Here is a 20,872-nt window from a genome sequence, read left to right as displayed (position 1 = left end):
TAAAGTATCACTTACACTTTGAGAAATAAGCTCTCCTATTATGGGACTTGTATTCCTTTCCTAATCTCCCCTCCCGAATCTAGGTTTACCTATATTCCCTCTTAAAAGACTAATTTTGGGGTTTATTTATATTTTTTAAATTTGTGGAAATGTTCATCCATGTGCAAAAGTAGAGTGTTTAATATAATGAATAACATTGTATTCATTCCTCAGATTGGAACAATTATTATTATTATTATTCTTTTGGATTTATTTATTAATTGTACCCATTGTTTTTCTTTTTTATATTTTTTCCCATGGGGATAGAGTTTTTGTAACTTTGTTGTTTAAATGCCTAATTCTTTAATTTTATTCTTTATTGAAAAGTAATTAGAGCACTTTAAGGAAGTGAATTTGATAATAAGCTTAACTTTGACAGCTTTCCACTGTCACTATTTTCTAAATAGTTTGTTTTAATTTTAAAATATTTTTATCTCAGTAGTTATTTTAGAAAATACTACTATGTTATAAATTTCTATTTTATGCATTATTTGTTCTGTATTTAGCTCCTAATTGCAAGGCTTACTGAATTAGATTTTTTTTTTTCTTTTCTGGTACGCGGGTCTCTCGCTGTTGTGGCCTCTCTCGTTGCGGAGCACAGGCTCTGGACGCGCAGCCTCAGCGGCCATGGCTCACGGGCCCAGCCGCTCTGCGGCATGTGGGATCTTCCCGGACCGGGGCACGAACCCGTGTCCCCTGCATCGGCAGGCAGACTCTCAACCACTGCGCCACCAGGGAAGCCCTAGATTTTTTTTGATAGTCTAGTTTTATGATCAATTTTGTAAACATGGCATATCTTCAAAATAGCACATAGTCTATGGTTGTAGGGTTGAAAAAATAATTATCTGTCTTTAAAAAGCTTACAGTATTCAAATAATCTGTATCCATGTTTGTATCTTTAAAATACTCAGTAGATTTTAAAAAAGTAATCTTCAAAAACTTCCCATTTTGATTATAATCTTTCACTAAGTAAGCTTTTGCAATTTTTTAGTTGTTTTTTTTTGTGTGAGTGTAGTTGACTTACAATGTTGTGTTAGTTTCAAGTGTACCGCAAAGTGAATCAGTTATACACATACATATATCCACTCTTTTTTAGATTCTTCATTTTTAAAGATGCATTTTGTATTTCTGTTCTTTCTGGTAAGGTATACATGGATACTGATTGGTAAATCTTAAACCTGATTTCAAACGTATTGCACTTCTTAAATTTAAAAACATCAAATATTAGCTATACTTGCTTAGTTAAGAGTATATATATAAAAATCCTCAGAACTTAATTATACATCTTGAGTCTTCGAAGTTTTTGTATACTTATTAAAAATCTTTAGCTGAACTATGTACCCTCCCCTGCTTTTTATTGAGTATGAACTCGTTCGTAACCATACCCAAATGCTTACAAGTCAGATTTAAAATACGCAAATATTGGATCACCGTTGCATAATCAAGTTCAGTTACTATAGCTTTGGGTTGAGCTTGGTAACTGTCATGTACTTAATAATTCTACTTAAGGAAAATTATTGATAATTATATGTAAGTTTATAAAGAGATATTGGAAGAATACTGGAGTGATGAATACAACTTTATATAATTCTCTTTTGAAACGTTACCACTTGCATACTATATACAGAATATGCTAATATTTTTTGGTGGCTAACCATCACTAAAACGGTCTCTGGATGATATCTCTAGAAGCTCCTAAAGAGCAATTTTGTACGATAAGCCTGTTGAGGGTCGTCAGGAGACGTCCAGATGTTTATCTCCCAAAAAGCTTCTCAGTGGCATCACGTTACTGACTTTATTAGGTTTGAGTCCAGCCGTCTTTCTTGTTGACTGAGAAACCTCATTTGTCGGCTTGTGTATTCAGAGCCCAAGGGAGAGTGGCTCTTTCTCCCATGGGTAAACTTACATCTCAGAATCTCCGGTGAACACCGTTAACTGCCGTGTAGACTGGATATTTATTTCAAGCTGACCATTCTCTTGTCTCCCTATCACATTTTAATAAGAAGCACAGAATTGTGAAAGGTTGTGGGAGGCATGTAGGGAATTATTAAACTGTTCAGTGACAAAAGGCACTGATGATACCCTGATGCTATCACACTAATGATAGGAATAGCAAGGCCAGTGGATTGAAGATACTTAAAATCAAACAGACAAGGTGTCCGCACTTGAAGAGTGCCAGACTGGGCACAGGTGCCATTTGCTTGTGACACTCGTTTTCCTGTATTTTAGGGACTGACCCACCCTCTTTCTGATGGGCACATTCCCTCTTCATCTCTTTAGATCTGAACATATGTCCTGTCACCTTGTTCTTATGTCTTGGCCTACGAGCCGTTTTGCTTCTTTAAGGGCAGAGCACATCTACTCTGATTCATTATGTGCAGATTTTATGGTTTAACTTTCAGAGGGCAGTATTATTTCAATTGTTTCAACATTCTCTCCCCATTGTAGTCCTGGTGATATGGGAAAATCTATAAAAAGCCTAGCAGAGTTTCATACATACACATAGATCTTTTTCTTCTTTTTTAAAACATTTCACTGATTTTCAGTTGGAAAATCTATAGGAATCTGCTGGAAAAATTTGATTCCTTGATTCAAGAAACAGTTTTTTCTTTAAAGTAATGCCAAACAATTGGTTGGGTGATTTTATTTAGATGCTTAAAAAAATTTTTTTTTACTTATTAATTTAAAATAACTTTATTTTCCAGATTTCTTTATCCAGTAATTTCCTATTGCTACAACTACTAATCGGGATGTGATGTGTAGGTGTTTTAAAATTCAATCCAATAGTCTAGATTTTAGAAATGCTTTTCTAGACATTCTATTTAACTTGTAATACATAAAGCATAAAGTAAGCCAGGGCTGTTTTGAAATGTGAACATAATGGTAGCGGACATTTGCCAAAGACAGGTTTGTTTGATCTTGATTTTATTAACCTTCCTGTAGTGCTTCATCGTGATAGTTCTCCAGCCCAGGAAGCTGGAATGTTACACAAAGGCATCAACTCCCTAACCTCAGCCGCTGCCAGGCTTTCTAAAGACACTTTCATCAGAGTTATACCAGGTCTTTACCTTCCAAGGTAAAATGGACATACTTATAGCATCAGTACCATGAAGTAGTACAGGATGATGAATCAAATTTTTTTTGTTGCTTAGAACATCTTTACCACAGACGAACTTTATGATGTTTTACAAACATAAGCAGATCATTTAAGAAGACACTAAATAAAAGTTTTTAATTTATGAAAGTTTGAATAGTTGGTTGAATCTGACGTGTAGATTTCATCTCCCAGGTCTTCTTAGGCATGCAGAACTTTCCTTCTCTCATACTTTAGAATAGGAAGGTTGTCTTATTATGTGTTTCTGTTGCTGTGGATTAGCTTCCTTCCCACAGCTCTCTCTTCTCTCTGCATGTTTACTTCTAAAGCATCTGTGTTTGTTAGTTATCATGCCTCTTTCTCATACTGGCAAAGTATGTTTGTAAATGTCAGGTTACTCCCTGACATATGATTCCCGTTCTCCACTTCTAGCTGTTTCATTTTGGAAACTGTGGGCTCTACACAGAGCTTTTAAAAACCATCATAAACCAGGTCTCATAACACGTGGTGGGGCTTGCAAGAAGAGAGTCAGATTGAGGTGCTTCTTGCCCCCAGAGGAGCCCAGACCCGGGGTAGAGTGGGCAGAGCTGGGGCAGCTCGTGTCTTTAGGGACAAATCCAATGACTGCATCCCAGGGGCCATTTGAACACCTTCTGATGTCCCTCCTGTTTCCTTCTAGGAATCTGATGGAGAGGACAGAAGTGGAAGACCCGAGTCTTAATTCTAAGATATATCTTGAAATATCCCTCAGATGGGTGTGTCCTTGTATAATCTGCGTAGGCCTCAGCTGCTACCTTTTTGTTTTTGTCATCTGTAAGCAAACATTTACTTCAGAGGCGAGAATAATTTCGGCAACATAGATGAAGAAAGCTTTTTTTTTAATTTATTTATTTTTGGGTGTGCTGGGTCTTCATTGCTGAGTGCGGGCTTTCTCTGGTTGCAGCGAGTCGGGGCTTCATTGCAGTGCGTGGGCTTCTCATTGCAGTGGCTTCTCTTGTTGCAGAGCATGGGCTTCAGTAGTTGCAGCACGCGAGCCCCAGAGCACACGGGCTTCAGTAGTTGTGGCGCGCCAGCTCAGTAGTTGTGGCGCGCCAGCTCAGTAGTTGTGGCTCGCAGGCTCTAGCGCGCAGGCTCAGCAGTTGTGGCACACGGGCTTAGTTGCTCCGCGGCATGTGGGATCTTCCTGGACCAGGGCTCGAACCCGTGTCCCCTGCATTGGCAGGCGGATTCTTAACCACTGCGCCACCAGGGAAGTCCCTGAAGAAAGCTTTGAAAGAACAAGAAGAGACACAATCTGCAGGTGTAGGATTCTCTTTGCCTGTCAGACGACAGGGGAATAGATCAGAGTGGCAGACTCAGATGACTCCAGGCTAGGTCGAGGCTGAGGCCAAGTGGAGAGTGCGGGCTCCATCTAAAGAGTTCAGCATCTTCTTGGCTTTATTCTTATGGTAAGGGAATGCAGGCCTGGCTATTCTGTGTCTTTTAACTTTTCCAGAGAAGCTAGATATCTGGAATTTTAGATGAAAGATCATTATTTAAAATGTTAGCAATTAGTTCAAGATCTTTAGAAACACCGTACGAGACCAAACAAAACATGACTGTAAGCCAAATCTGCTCCACTGGCCTTTGGAAAAGATGATAAATATTTTTAGTGTCTGTTATTCTCAATTCTCTCTCTCTCGGAGGAGAACATACAGTGTCCTGCTGTGGCCGGAAGTAATACAGAGGAGAAGGCTGGGTGCCTGGGTTGAGAGACTTGGTTTGGCCGCCCCAGTAGGTGCCCAGAGGCCCTTTCCACTTGTCCCAGGAGAGACTGTGGGACTTCTGTAAAATGCTAGCAGTGGTAGCTACTGCGGTAGAGCAGCTGCTGTTTACCATCTGGGTGGTATCAATTCTGTGCTGAAGCAGATGGAGCTGAAGTTTTGGCTTAGCTTTGCAACCAGCCTGGGGACCAGTGCAGTAGTAACATCTCAAAGATGTAAGCTATTCTTTCTGGAAGCAAAAGGATTTCAGGTTTTTGGGTTTTCCCACGTGCAAAGGGTATCATCATTTAGGAAGCCACCATTATAGATACGGTAGAATTTTTCTCCAGTTCTAGCAGTGTGGGATTAAGGGAAGAGAATAAGGCAGAGAGCTGTGTGTGTTTGGGCTGTAAGTACTGCTGAAGTGGCCCTCAGGTAAGGCAACAAGACCACCTGTGCCTGAGCTGTGCTGTGTCACGAGAGCCACCTGTGGAAAAATAAGAATGGATTACAAGTTTTTGCTAATTGCAGAATCAGAGCATGCATTGGAAAAATTAATATTCATCAATCAGCCTTTTTTTTTTGCTAATTATAACACAGAACCTCTAAATCTCACATGGCTCCCCTTTGAAAAGCTGATGGAAGCAGCAGTCTCCCTTTCTAGAAAACTACAGGTAGTAAAGGAAATATTTTAGGCTTTGTGAACCATGTAGTCTCTGTTGTGACTGTTCACCTCTGCTCTCTTCATGTGTAAGTGTCCATAGCAATTGATACCAACCATAGGACTGCATGTGGTAGTATTTAATAAAACTCCGTATTAAGAAACAAGCAGCCTGCAATATTTGACTTACAGGCTATAGTTTGTTGACTCCTAGTTTAGAACATTGACAGCTGTGGTAGATTGGAATATTTCTCAGCAAATATCCACTTACCTTCTGCTCCTCTTTGGATGGAATGTACATCTCAGCTCCATGCCCTTTGGGCTTGGCCTTGAGATATACTTTGACCTCTAGAATGTGAACAGAGATTGCAGTGTGTTTACATGGTCGAGCTTGTCTCCTGTGCTCTTGCCATGTGCCGTGAAGAGAACATGTAGTTTCTCCATGACTGCTTCCCCACGTAGTCCTGGTCCAAGGGGAAAGACACACAGGCAGCAGACTTAGACGCAACACAGTTTGAAGCCAAGCTCTGCTATCCACTACCTGAAGCAGAGTTGCCAGCTGGGCCCAGACTAGACCAGCTGAACTGCAGGCACCCTGCAGACGCATGAGCTTGAGAACACATGTAGATTGTTTTAAGCCACTGGGTTTGGGGGTAGTTTGTGAGCACAGCATGATTGTAGAAATAGCTAGCCAATACAGAGGAGGATAGTTACCCATCCAGATAAAACAATTAGGATATGAATCTCTTTTTCAAAAACCAAAATAACAAAAGAGGATGCTCATCTCCTTACACAAATTCCAGTAAAAGATAAGGGGATGGTTTTCTTTATTTTATAATTCTCCACCCCATTCCTTATCACCTTCCCCCCTCCCCATGCTTCTTCCATAGTTGGAATAAATGTAGATTCAGTCTCCTGGTATACAGCTAATCAGAACTTAATACCCTCTTTAGAGAGGCATAGCTTTCCTCAAGCCAACCCCAGAGAGGACTCAGTACAAGAACTGGATATTTAATACTTTCAATATTATATCTGGGAAAATATCCAAGCTTTTCTTCAGAAACAAACCGTGTGGTCTCCTCAGTTCAGCAGAGTTTTTTGAGAGCCCGCTCGGCGTTAGTGTCTGTGCTAGATGCTAGACAGGATTTATGCAGTCAATATCCGTTTTGTTCTTGCTGTGTGCTGTGTACTGAGGTAGTCCCTGGGGACACAGGGATGTGCAAATCAAATTCAAGGCCTTCAGAGAGCACTCCAGCTAGCAGGAGGGCGGGCAAGTAAGTGGATAATTAAGGCACAGTGTGGTAAGCGGTACCGTAAGTGGCATATCCACAGTCCTAGGGGAGCTTGGAGGAGATGCACTTGGCCTTGCCTGGGGATTGGAATGTGGGGAGCATTTCAGGAAAGTCTTCTTGAAGGAATTGACACTTGAACTGAATCTTCCTGAAGGACATGGTTAGGATGAAATCCTATCATTGTAGAGTAGAAAGAGGCTTTAGAAGTATCTTCCTCTTGACACATTAAAAGGAAGCTCTCCCTCCCTTTTAAAATTTGCTTCTGTCCCAGACAGAGATCAGTCTGATTAGAGTCAAGCTGCTGAGAGCAGTCTGTGCAGTGGGTAACTTTATCATTGAAGCTATTGCAAGTAGTATCTATACATTCTAGCTAATTAGAAATTATATATACACACATCTGAAAAATAATGTAATGATTCTCATTTCCCAAGTCAGGTGTACAGCATTGTATGATGTCAGTTTTTTAGTTGGAAATAGCCTCAGATTTCTGGGGTGGGTGTTTTGCTTTGTTGTCCTTTTTATTCATGAGGGGTGGGCTCAGGAAAGGAGGAATGGGTGAGACTAAGAAGATGATCCAGTTACCTTGCAAATGATTTTCTTCCTAAAAACAGTCCTCAGTTTGAATTGTGAATTTGTTAATTTTTCTGTACAGTCTAGTAGCTTTAAATCATTGATACGACAATAAATTATCAAAAAGTGAGTACAGCCGTGTTAGCACTACTCAGCCCAAGAAAGAGGACTTGACCAAGCTTGCACCCTCTTGTCACTTTTCCTTTCCTCTTGCTCTAAGGTAATCACTGACCCAGCCTCTAATGACATAGATCAATTTTTGCCTTGAAGGTCTACAGTTAAGTTCCTATAGATTTCCAGAAGCAGGGTTACTAGATCAAGCAGTATGATTATTTTAAAGTATCATAGTTCAAACTACATAACGAAATTGCTTTCAAAAATGCTGTGTCATTAAATCACCACATTGTATGAAAATGTGGAAAGGACTTTTGTTCCTGAGCGTGGGGAGGGAGAGAATTGAAGGTCAAGTGTGAAGATGTAGAGTTCTGGACTGTGAATAGGACCAAATGGGACCATATTACTTTAGGGAAATTCCAGCAATGTTCTGAAATTGTATTTTACCCACCTGGAAAATGTTCTTCTTTCTACTGGACATTGTCAGTCATTGTGGCAGAAAGGAGAGCAGGGTGAACCATGCGCTGGTTCTTAAGATCTGGACGCAGGTAACACACATTACAGTGGCCACATTACACTGGCCAAAGAAAGGCACATGAATTCAGTAGAGCCAGGGGTATATAATGCTCCCATAGGGCGAGGTGGTGTAGGAAGGGAAACTACAATGTTTGGCAAAGAAAAATACCATCCATCATACTCTCTGTTTGATGACTTTGCCTCATCCGTGAGGAGATCAGATCATTCAGATCGCCAGTCTTTTATTATAGAAGCACATGCTGGCCTTGCGGGGATGGGAGTCCTGCGTCTCCATATAGGACTGTGATTGTTGCAATTATCAGTGGGGTTATAATGGTAAACTAATGGTAAACTTTTTGAGGTATGCATACTTCTTTTCCAAGAAGAGGCCCGGAAACATGCTTATTCATCAAGAGGTAATGGAAATGCTAAATTTGGTTTATTAGATACCTGCGGTGGAAAACGATTCCTCTTTAGGAAACAGACTTTTTCTTATACTGGGTTTACACCTTCTGGTTACATGCTCTCTGGGAAGCTGTTCAGTAAATGTTTTCCTAGTCCATGGGTAGTGACACTGACAAAACTGTAGAGGTTTTCTCCCTGGCACAGCAAGGGAGCTGGCTTGGCTGGGTCACCCAGAGGCTGCTCCAGGTTCCAGGCACACCTGTCTGTTGTTAACTGCCTGTTTTTACCCTATACTACTTACTATAAATTTGCATTCTTCTTTACTGACAGTCTTTCCCATAACAGCTTTTTTGGTATTGATAGTATTGATGGATAGCATCAAGAATTGCTTCTCATTTCTCTTTCTCTCTATATCTTCATCAAGACAGAAATGTCTTCAGTTAAAAAACCCTGATGCTTAGTGAGACAGGCAGTCACACGGGGCAGGGGTAGCACTGTGGTATCAGGTGGGCTCTGATTTAACGTGCGTTTCTCTTTCATTCCCCAAAGATTTCTTCTCTCTAGGGATGGTGAAGTTGGAGAGGGGCTCCTTTAACCCTTCTGCAGGATGAACCCTGTGCCAGAAGACATGGAGAACGCTCTCATGGGGAGTCAGAGCTCGCACGCTTCCCTGCGCGACGTCCATTCCATCAACCCCACGCAACTCATGGCCAGGATTGAGTCCTATGAAGGAAGGGAAAAGAAAGGCATATCTGATGTCAGGAGGACTTTCTGTTTGTTTGTCACCTTTGACCTCTTATTTGTAACGTTACTGTGGATAATAGAGTTAAATGTAAGTGGTTTTTTTTTTTTCATGACATTATACGAATTGTTTCCAGAGACAAAAAAAACAAAACAGTTTTCTTATTTTTCTCATCATTTCTGTCTCATTTTCGTGAATTTCATCTTTTTTTCAAATGAGGCACCATTGGTCTTCTCCAGCTGATTTGGACCTTTCTTGTTTTTTTATGGTTATTATCAATATTTAAAAAGAACCTGATTAGTTTAAAATTCACTTTGTCTGCAATTATGAAAGTTGAATTCTTGGGGTTTTGCTCTATAACAGGAGTTGGCAAACTGCAGTCTGAGAGCTAAATTCAGGTGGCCTGGTTTTATAAATAAAGTTTTATTGGAACACAGCCCTGCCCATCTGTTTACATATTGTCTGTGGCTGGCTTTTGTGCTGAGTGGTTGAGTTGGGTAGTTTTGACAGAGTCCATCTCGCCCACAAAGGCAAAGTTTTTTATTCCCTGGCCCTTTTCAGGAAAAAACTGCTAATCATTGCTTTAAAAAATGTTACATGCTTCTGGAATATGTTTTTAATGTTGCATTTACTTTCTAGTTCCCATATTTAAGATTTTGCATGACCTTATTTTTTATTTTTTTTCAAAAGATTATTTGTTCATATTTTATCAAAAAAAAAATCCTAGAGGCATTTGGAGTTTTGTCTCTATTTTGTCAAATTTATGTGGTTATATTGCCAAATAATTGTCTAGACCAGTACTATCCAATAGAAATAGAATGCAAGCCTCGTGTAATTTTAAGTTCTCTAGCTGCTGCGTTTAACAAAAATAAAAATAAGCAGGTGAAATTCATTTTAATAATACATTTTATTTAAACCAATATATCTGTTTTCTCCAAAGCCTCGGCTTTGACTGTTTACATCCCTTACCAACAAATAGGTGAACTCTTCCAGAATGCTTCCTCCCAAGCAAAAATTGTCTGTTTCCTTCACTTTCAGCAGTTCATTTATTTCCAAGAAACATTTGCTAAGGCCTGGGTAGCAATAGTTATTAGCTAGTGTTTATTATTAAGAGGTTACTCTTTGCTAGGCATGGTGCTAGGTGCTTTATAAGAAATTTATTAAAATAGAGAAAATATGAAAGGATGCTGAGATTCCTGTTGGAAAATGATTTTTAATTTTGCCTCATGATAGAGTCAATGTCTTAATCTAAACTCTGATTAATATTCTGATTCATAGCAGCAATTTTAGTTCTAGATTCTAGACTCTTAATAATTAGCATCATTGGATTCATTTAATTTCATCATAAATTCTAATAGAGTAATAAAACTTCATGAAAGCAGATATATACTTATATTAGAAAATAAAAAAATTTAAACAAAAGAAGATAGATTTTTCCCAGAATCAAGGTCATATGCAGCACAAATCTACTGTTAAGTTTCTGTTTATAGATTTTTTCCTTCTGTTAATCTAGCATTGTGGGTATGCCTTAGTTTTGTTTCAAACCAAAAAAGCCAGTGATATGACAACAGTAATTTAAAATGTATCTTTTAACCATGTGTTCCATGTGTACACATTAAAGAATATATTTAAATTGATATATTTTAAAGGAGTAATATGTTTCCAAAACCAGCAGCTGTAGCATGAGAGATGAAAAAGAAATGCATCTTTTAACAGGAAAGCTTAGCAGCAGTCTTAAGGAAGCACACTTAAAATTATTGCAGTGACAGCACAAAATCGAGGCATTATTGGTTTGCCACTAATATGACCACTGAGTATGCACTTAAGTTAGGGAAGCTATGGGATGGGGCCGTGGTGGGTCACGGGATTACACTACTCACTTCCCTCCTTTCTTACTGCTTCAAGGAAATGGAAGTGAAGTAAGTGGGATGCACCCTGTTTCGTTCATCATAAGCAATCTGTTTCCATCCATATGTAACATTTTATAAATGAAAAATCTCCAGACCTAGCAATTAAGAAATTTGTTTCTATCCTCGCTTTTCCACTGACTACCAGTTTCCGCATTTGTAAAAAGAGTATATGATCTTTGAGACAGTATATCATGACTTTCTTAGCAAGGCTATTTAAAAAAAAAAAGAAAACATTTAACTTTCTAGTTCTATTTGTTTTGAATTGTCAGTCCTGACCCGGGTTTTTCATTACACACTGTACCATCCCTTTTTCTTTTGTTGTCTGTCTCTGTAAATCTCTAATCACTCGATCCACTGTTATTTTCACATGACTATACGTTTACCGAGTGCCAAGACATAGGCTTCTGATTCAGGTGTTGCAAGCTCCACAAAAAGCTACATGAGCTTTAAAGTTTAGCTGAGGAGGTGTAACAGATGATCTTATATTGCCTCCTACTGTTGATCTTTAAAAGAGGAAGGAAATAGCATAAAGGGAGCTTAGGCCTTCAAGAGAGTATGGGGACCCAGCTGTTCTATGCAGTCATAACAATAACCAAAATATTTTGCCTTCATATATGACTTCCAACTTAGCCGCTTTTCCTCCTGGCTCCAGGGAGCTGACTGGCGCCAACCCAGCCTGGTGTGCAGGGCCTAGGCGAGCTGGAACAGCCTAAGAGCACCTTGGTTCATTTTCCTGCTGGAAGACCTTGGGCCAGCTGATATCTTTGTCTTTTTCTTTTTTTGACCCTTTGGTTGAGATTATGGTTCAAGAAAGACCTTTATCAGTGCTTATTGCCTGTCTTCTTATTTTCTAACTGGTGTACCAGAAAGTGTCAGAATGCTTCTAATTTGTCCCAGAGCTGTCATGGCCAACTCTGTGGCCTCAGGCAAGCCATGTAAGTCCTCTGAGCCTTGGTTTCTCAGTCAGTTAACTGAGCTAATACCAGTCTTGCCTTTCTTGTGAATTCTTGTGAGGAGCAAATAAAAAGATATATTCCACAGCCCCTTGGCAGTTATGAAGCTCTATATAACTATAGATTATGTAATTTACTATTAGCTAAATAAATTCTACCCAGAAAGAGAAAAAAACAAGTTAGTTATTAATCTCTCTCTATTATTACACTTATGTTTCAGGTATTTATTATCCTACTGATTCTGATTCTGATTTTATTATCCCACTGTCATTATGTTCTATAGCTAAACTGATGACCCACGATAACAGAAACTCACTGGGAGAGTTCAGTGGGTTGGAATTATCTGAAGAGTGGAATTGGGGATAGAAGGGTGATCTAGGATTGGATGGTGGGACCAATAGGGAGAGGGTTTCGAGATGGAGGTGAACAGAAGCACTGAGGCAAGACTGTTGTGCTTATGCAGGTGTGTGTGTGTGTGTGTGTGTGTGTGTGTTTTGGAGGGGACAAGGGCAGATGCAGAGAAAATATTAGCCTGGCTAGAAATAAGGTGCCTATAGGAAATGAAATTGCCTAGGTAACCTGGTTCTAAACAATTGAAATTCTTAAAGAGCTACATGGAAGTGTTGGACTTACCTCAGTTGAGAGCTGAGATAGGTTCTAGAGCAGATTGAAAAACACGGTTTTGAGATGTTCCAGAGATCACTGACTCACATTCCACATTACATCACGAGCTACCTGCTATGTCGATTTGGACGCTTAACTTGACATTGCTCCCCAACGACACATACACACACCCACTTCTTTATCAGTAAAAAAATACCCTGATGCTCAGGCCAAAGGTGAAGAATCATCCTTGATTGATTTGCTTGTTTGTTTTGTATTACTCACGCCCCCTGTCCAATCTAAAAGTAAGTCCTGTCAAATCTGCCAGCAAAATATACTCACAATGTGATCCCTTCTCTCCATTTCTACCATTGCCACCCTCGACCAAGCCAACATTATTACTCATCCAAACTGCTGCACCCTGTCTGTGCCTGACCAGTTTGCCTGCTTCCACACTTGCCCTCCCCAAATCCATTCTCCTGATAGAATCCACAGTGACTATTAAAAGTAAAAACATAAATCAGATGTTACTTTCTGTTTAAAACCCTTCATGGACTTAACCGGAGCACTTAGCATGAAGTCCAACTGCTGAAACTTGGCTTGCAAAGCCTCCCAGAAGCCAACCCAGACTTCCTTTCCCACCCTCTGTTCCTGGCCCACCCAGATCAGCCAGACTTCTGTTCTCAGAATGGAGCAAGCTCTCTTCTGTCTTAGACCTTAATACTAGTTCCTTCTATATGAAATGGTTAATTTCCTTTATCTTGATGTAGATTTCAACTTAGCATGCTGGTATCAGTTTAAATGTCATGAAGAGAAGACTTCCATGACGACCCAACCCAAAGGAGTCAACTATTATTCCATCACACTGTCCTGCTTCTGTCCTCTTTGTAGCACTGATTTTCTTGTGTCTCTATCTCCACTTGCTAGCATGGAAGCTCCGTAAAGGCAGATATATTGTTTTGTTTACTGGAGTATTTCCTGTGTTTAGAACAGTCCTTGGCATTCACTAGGTGCTCAACAGATATTTGGTGAATGGATCAAGATAACGGCCGTGGTTTGCAGATTAGGATAAATTCCGGGCAGACTGACCGTAAGAACATAACTCAGAAACTGCTGAAGGAGCCCCGTGGAAGGCAGTAGGAGTAGAAAAGGAGCAGCTAACTTGAGAGACATACTAAAGGAAGAAATATCAGACGATTTGTTGATAAGCTGATTTTATCACCCCCAGTATCCAAAGATGACTCTAAGATTTCTAAGGATGGAGCCTAGAATAACAGTACCAGCTCTGGCAGAACTCTGATTGGGAAGGGGTTCCATGTGAAACTAAAGATGAATCTGGGACATCTCGTGCTAGAGACGACGAAGATTTTGAAATAATTTAGAGTACAAGATGGGCTAGAAATGTAGATTTTAGATTTCTATATTTAAAGGCAACATGAAATCTGGGTCTCTTAAAGTATATGGATACCGAAGAGAACCCTTTTCTACTGGCTAGTTATTGAACTGCTATCAGCAGCTTTAATTCCTGTTCTCCCAGCCAGGAGGCGTAACTTCTATGTGGTAGAGAACTCCTCTTTGCCGTAGGCTACTTTGAATAATCTTTTCAAAAAATATGTTGGATATTGGTAAGTTTCCTTAGTCTGAAGAGACACAGCAGTGAGACTAGGTGGTTGGTTGGCTTTTAATTCTCCTTGCTCCCAGGTTTTCAATTCTATTCATTTGTAAAGGTCAACCTATAGTCAGGCAGGTCTGTAGGCAACCTGCACAAATTACACAGAAGTCTAAGCCTCCTTAAGGGATTTAAAGTACAGAATAGTGTTTATGGTATACTCCATTTTCATAACAAGTACAGTTGACCCTTGACCCCAGCATGTGGGGGAGGGGGACGTAATCTTTGTGTAATCTGTAGCCAGCCCTCCGTATCCGAGGTTCCTCCACAACCACGGATTCAACCAACCATGGACCATGTAGTACTGTAGTATTTACTGTTGGAAAATATCCACGTGTAAGTGGACCTGTGCAGTCCAAACCCCTGTTGCTTAAGGGTCAACTGTACTTGAAAAGGTATCTAAGCCAAGAGAATCCTTTCCTTATGGCAACTTTTATTCTAATTTGACCAATTAGCAAACCTTGCAAAGGTATTCCTTATTGATTTTTTCCCCCTGTTTTCTTTTACCCAGGTTTTGGGTTAATTGCCCTCTAATTTGTCCTTCTCAGACCAGCTGCACTGGTTTGCCAGGACCAACGATGTCTGTGCTCCAGATCAGAACCCTGAATTTACTGTTGTACATCATGTTCCCTATTATCAGCTAATCCACGGGCCCTCACCTTATAGAGGGTCTGCTTAGAACGCTGCATTTGCTTCCACGCATACCTTCTCTTCCTTGATTAGTATTCTATATAGTTCGATATGCAGAATTTTGAACTTGATCATTTAAAATTCATCTTGATAGGAGAATTGGGAGAGGACAGAAAATTTATCGTGTTAGGTTTGATTTTCATCATCTATAACTTTCTCACATAGGTCTAATCTGGTCCTTATTTTGTTATCTATTCAAGTTAAAATATATACATACATATAAGTTGATAAGCGTGCAGAATTTTAAAGTGATAGGAGTAACCAGGAGATTTTTTATGCGTCTATCCTGTGTCATGATAACTGTCGTCATGGATGTGTGCTAAGAGATCAGGGGACCACTTGACCTTCCAAGACTTAAAATAGTGCAGTGGTCAGAAGGTGAGGGGAGTGCTGGATAAATGTTAATTTTCTTCTTTAAAAATATATTTTTTATACACAATGGAATATTACTCAGCCATAAAAGAAACGATACTGAGTTATTTGTAATGAGGTGGATGGACCAAGAGTCTGTCATACAGAATGAAGTAAGTCAGAAAGAGAAAAACAAATACCGTACGCTAACACATATATATGGAATTTAAAAAAAAATGGTTCTGAAGAACCTAGGGGCAGGACAGGAGTGAAGACACAGACATAGAGAATGGACTTGAGGACACGGGGAGGGGGAAGGGTAAGCTGGGACGAAGTGAGAGAGTGGCATGGACATATATACACTACCAAACGTAAGGTAGATAGCTAGTGGGAAGCAGCCGCATAGCACAGGGAGATCAGCTCTGTGCTTTGTGACCACCTAGAGGGGTGGGATAGGGAGGGTGGGAGGGAGGGAGACGCAAGAGGGAGGAGATATGGGAACATATGTATATGTATAACTGATTCACTTTGTTATGCAGCAGCAACTGACACAACATTGTAAAGCAATTATACTCCAATAAAGATGTTAAAAAAATAATAAAAATATATGTTTGTGTGATTGAAGACTTTATCTTACAAGAGGAAAAGAATTAGTTTTCACATTTAACATTTCAGTTTACCAAAATATGAACTACAAAAAACGGCATTGTTCGTCATTATATATTTATATTTGTTGAACAAATGAATTCAGTATTCAAGTGGGAAATGCTCTTCAGCATTTTTCTATTCGAACTATGAGCGTTCTTTTCTCCCATATTTTAACATTTCTGGGTTAGGAGAAGGCAGAAAAGTGTATGCAAAACCTTACTTATATGTTCTGTTGTATTATTTTCACACATAACTCTCCTCATTTTTACTTCTTTCTCTCCTTCCCAGGTGAATGGAGGTATTGAGAACACGTTAGAAAAAGAGGTGGTGCAGTATGACTACTACTCTTCTTATTTTGATATATTTGTAAGTATTCTCTGTTGTAGGTTTCATGTTGGACATGATGAAACTAACCAAAAGGCAAATTTCCTGTCAGTAGACCTCAGATTCTATGCCGTTCTTTTTTCGTATTTTAATCATTATCTTTCCTTTTTCCTTATTCTTGGACCATTCAGTGTGCTCTCTTGCTCTCTCTCCCTCTGTCTGTCTCTCTCTCTGTCTCTCTGTCTCTCTCTCTTTCTAAGAAATTGCCTGGTCATCTCAAGGAAAAAAAAGATTAATGAGAAATACGGGAGCATAGCAGAAGAAGCCATTCTGATTTTCCTTTATTCTTTAAAATGGCTGAGATAGAAGCCACTGACAGACCCTAATCACTGAAAGGAAAATGCACCTGTTTACGTAATAACACGTGAAAATGCCATTCCTTTTCTGTCTTGAGATAGATTTCTGTGTATATTTTTAAAAATAATTCTGTTTCACTTTTCCATAATAGGAGTTTTTGAGAAAAGTGATATATTGATAATCTTGGGCAAAACTAGTCAGTTGTAGAATTATATAGATGCAGTTATCTGTAGATGAGGCAGTATCTTTCCGGGACACACTGTGACTTTGGATGGGTTTAATACATCTCACGGTATCTCTTTATAGGTGATAGTGTAAGTCAGTCAGATTCTAACATTGTGTTAGACACGACATAGGCAATTAAAATTCATAAAGAATCCCCCCTAAATTCATTTTAACTACTTTACTCACTATCTTTAGAAGCTGTGTGCACAACGGTTAAGAACCTTGAAGTCAGAAAAACCTGGGTTTGATTCACAACACTATCACTCACTGTATATCTTTGAATACATTAGGTCTAAACTTCAGTTTCCTCCTATGTGAAATGAGATCATCATCGTTCTGAAAAGTAAATGAAATAATACCTGGAAAACACTTAAGCCCAATGATAGGTATGTCCTAGGAGCTCAGAGTCTCACCTGCAATCACGGTTATTATCATCATTAGTTTTGGATGAAGAGTGTTACTGATTATATTTTCTAGTGGTTTTCATACTACTCTAAAAAGTCTTGTTTTGTTTTGTTTTTCCCACACTCACTGCAGAAGTATGTATGAGAAAAGAGATGGGGTTCCCAGTAAATAGAGATCAGGGTTCATGTCATCACCCCCTTGCAATCTGAGTAATTCCATTTTCATCTGTACGGTATGTTAGGGTTCCAATAAGATTGTTTTGAAAAAGTGTTTGGCTGCTACAGAATATTTGGAAAACCGCTCATATAATTTAATCTCCTTTTCCAGATGAAGAAATTGAGTCTCATGGTTCAGTGTCTTGACCTACCCCAGGTCACTGAACTTGGTGGCAGAGCATGTGAGATCCCAAATCTCTTGATAATTTTTTCCTGTAAAACTATTGACATAGAATAACAAAATTGACTTCTCTTTTTCCTTTTATTTCCCCTGTTGAATTTATCTTAACATAGTCTGAGCCAGGACTTACCGGGAAGCCAAGTTAATCCACTGGCCAGATCTCCAAGGATTGTCTGAACTCTGCTTAGGGAGTTAATGATATTGGACAAATAGGTGGGACCTATTAGCTCAGCTTGGAAAGACTGTCATGCCTGGCCCTGGAAATGGACACAGCCTCCAGGAAACCTTGGGATCTGGGAGACTTGGAGATAGAGGAATAAAGATTTATACTTTTGCCAGGTCCAGAATGCAGAGATAGGGGTAGGATACATAGAGAAACTAAATGGTTAGCAGGTTATTAGAAAACACGTTTTTAATGAAAGCAGGAAATTAAAACAAAAACAACTGCAGAGTTCATTTACGTGAAAGGATCTTCAGTGAGGTCACCCAGCCAGTGGCAGCAAAGAAGTTGTCAGCCTCCAGCCTTTCAGCAGTTGTGATTAGTGAGGAAGTTTGGGCAGACCCCCTACCCTGAGGCATTGCTCCAGAGCCACCTGACTTCTCCCTACTCAGAATAAGTATGTTTTCCAAGTAAAATTAATAAAGTTTTAATCCGTGTTTATTCCTTAGTAGAATTACTGAGACAGCTAAGGCTGTCTGGTCTTTGGAGTCAAGCTACCGGGGTTCAAATCATGGCTTCCTCACTAAGAGTTGTGTGGCCTTGGACAATTTTTCTATCCATCTTAATGACAGTTGACTCACGGGATTCCTGGGCTGGGGTATTACATGGGATAATAATGCACATGAAAGGTTTCACAGAAGTCCGTGAACCACCCTGAAAAATCAGAGGGCAGGTCCTGGGATAGCAGAACTCTCCCAACACCCCAGTAACTCAGAGCTTTGCAGTGGACGTCAGTAAGAATCTGGTATCTTCCAAAAAGTCAGTATTTGTACTTGGAGTGAAAAGGTACTGGGGTGGAAGCTTTCAAAGCATTTTCTCCAACCTTAAAAGGATATCAGAATGTATATATATAGACTCAAATAGAAAGGAAAAATAAACATCTAACTATATATTCTTTTGTTGATAATGGGAAGTTAATTTGAATCCCTCTTTGGGCAGTTTTCCATAAATTCTAGAGCAGAGGATCCCAAACGCTGGTCTGTAGACAAGTACCCATCTGTGACAGTTTTCAGCTAAATCAGAATAATGAAGACACTTTGGTGGGTTCTTCCTAAAACCCAATGACTTTACCTTTGTGTATATTCCTTAAAACTTACCTTGTCTTTTCTTTTTAATACAGCTTTTGGCAGTTTTTCGATTTAAAGTGTTAATACTTGCATATGCCGTGTGCAGACTGCGCCATTGGTGGGCCATAGCGGTGAGTACGCCTGGTGAGTGGTCCCTCCCCTCCGATTTTGGTGGCTGGGGCCTGCTCACAAGAGGGCTGAGCTGGGGGCAGATGTGGATTCCATCTGGGTTGAATTCCACTTGCTTTTCCTTAGTCCCCGTCCTCCACACCTCAGTAGGTTTCACTCTCCAGGGCTTCTTTCCAGAGGTAATGAGTAACTAGCCTTGTTGCTATGGAGACTGAGACAAGTGAGGAATCTAGGGGCCTACCCCGTGATTGTGGTCCAAGCATCAGCCCACCCTCTACCTCATTATGCAAACGAGAGATGAGTTCCGTCCCTCTGTCACGAAGTTTCCGCTTGGATTGAAACTGCTTGGTGATTTTTCACGACTTGCTCTCAGCTTATTTTGATCACTGCCTTCCTCGCTGTGTTATCCCCCTCGCTCCAGTCTTAAAGGGGAAAGCTCCCTTTTTATGGTTGCCTTCGGGCTTCTTGAAGACAGTGGCAGTTTTTAACTCACCTCTGTTTCCTGGCCTCCAGCCCAGAGCTTTGGCACAAGCTCTTCACCCTCAATAAATATTTATTGATTGAGAGAAGAATTACAAGCAGTTCTGCCTGAATTATTTTCCCTGTTTCCATGGACTTCTAAACAGTCACCTTGTTGAGAGCTCTAACAAGGCAGGTATATGGGGGGTGTTGAAGTCCTCAGACTGGAGAGACATGGGCAGGACCAACCTGCCGTCCTGCTTCTGGAAGGTGAGACCTCAGTCTTTGTGGGACCGGCATGGGCTTGTCCAGCTGGGCGTGGGGTTGTGCGCTGTCCGAAGGGGGAGTCCCCCAGGGGCCGCACCTGCCTGGGCCATCTCTTCTGAGCATCCACAGAATCCCAGGGCTGCTGTCAGACCATCCGTTGAGTCCCAAGCTCACGGTTCATGGATGAGGGCTTACCGTTTCAGCCGGACTTGACTCCCTTTACTGTGTACGCTGTTGCCGATACCAAACGGCTGTGATGATTATCCCTTACCCACTGTCTGCAGCAGCCCCAATTTGGGCCGTTCTATTCCAGTCTCCATGATGTGCAATGGTATTTGTCAGACCATCTGTCTCAGTGTTTGATTCGGGAACGTGGTTGACGTGCAATGAGAGTTTTAAGAGAGTTTCTTCAACCTCTTCTTTGAAACGATCAAAGGGACAGGTCAGATTTAGCACATCCATTTTATTGTTGTTGTCTTTTTGTTTGTTTTTTTTGCGGTACGCGGGCCTCTCACTGCTGTGGCCTCTCCCGTTGCGGAGCACAGGCTCCGGACGCGCAGACCCAGCGGCCATGGCTCACGGGCCCAGCCGCTACGCGGCATGTGGGATCTTCCTGGACCAGGGCACGAACCCGTGTCCCCTGCATCGGCAGGCGGACCCTCAACCACTGCGCCACCAGGGAAGCCCCATTTTATTGTTTTTGATTCTCGTTTTAAAAAACATTTACGGAGAGGGGGCCAGGCAGCTGGAAGGAGTCAGCTGGTACCTGAAGAGCACTTAGTGTCAGCCTGTAAAGTTAATTAGTATCAGAATGTAAGATGCCTCCCCTCCCGTGTTGTGTGTGTGTGTGTGTGTATGTGTGTGTGTGTCTGGTGTGTGTGTGTGTGTGTGTGTGTGTATGTATGTTTTGTTTTGCCGACAAAACTAACTCTGCAACTTTGTCAACACTAAGCATGATGCCTGATGTTCCCCAACCTCCAGCCTCCGTTTTGTCAGTCATGACTGCTGTTGGCACTCACTTTGG

The 20,872-nt window shown here is 40.6% G+C and overlaps 1 protein-coding gene across 1 annotated transcript in view; it reads left to right on the top strand.

Moving 5' to 3' along the window:
- STARD3NL (STARD3 N-terminal like) overlaps window positions 1-20,872 on the top strand; it is a 50,148-nt gene that overhangs the window by 17,313 nt on the left and 11,963 nt on the right. The window contains exons 2-4 of the mRNA XM_007455332.1: window positions 8,983-9,265; window positions 16,288-16,365; window positions 19,047-19,124. Coding sequence (XP_007455394.1) covers window positions 9,041-9,265; window positions 16,288-16,365; window positions 19,047-19,124 — 381 coding nt within the window. The 5' untranslated portion in view covers window positions 8,983-9,040. The remainder of the gene's footprint in view (window positions 1-8,982; window positions 9,266-16,287; window positions 16,366-19,046; window positions 19,125-20,872) is intronic.

The sequence above is a fragment of the Lipotes vexillifer genome, unplaced genomic scaffold (assembly GCF_000442215.2).
Source record: "Lipotes vexillifer unplaced genomic scaffold, Lipotes_vexillifer_v1.1 scaffold234, whole genome shotgun sequence".
In the NCBI taxonomy this organism is placed as follows: Eukaryota; Metazoa; Chordata; class Mammalia; order Artiodactyla; family Lipotidae; genus Lipotes; species Lipotes vexillifer.
Note: the sequence above shows the minus strand (reverse complement) of the source record. Positions and strands in the feature narration are given on the sequence as shown.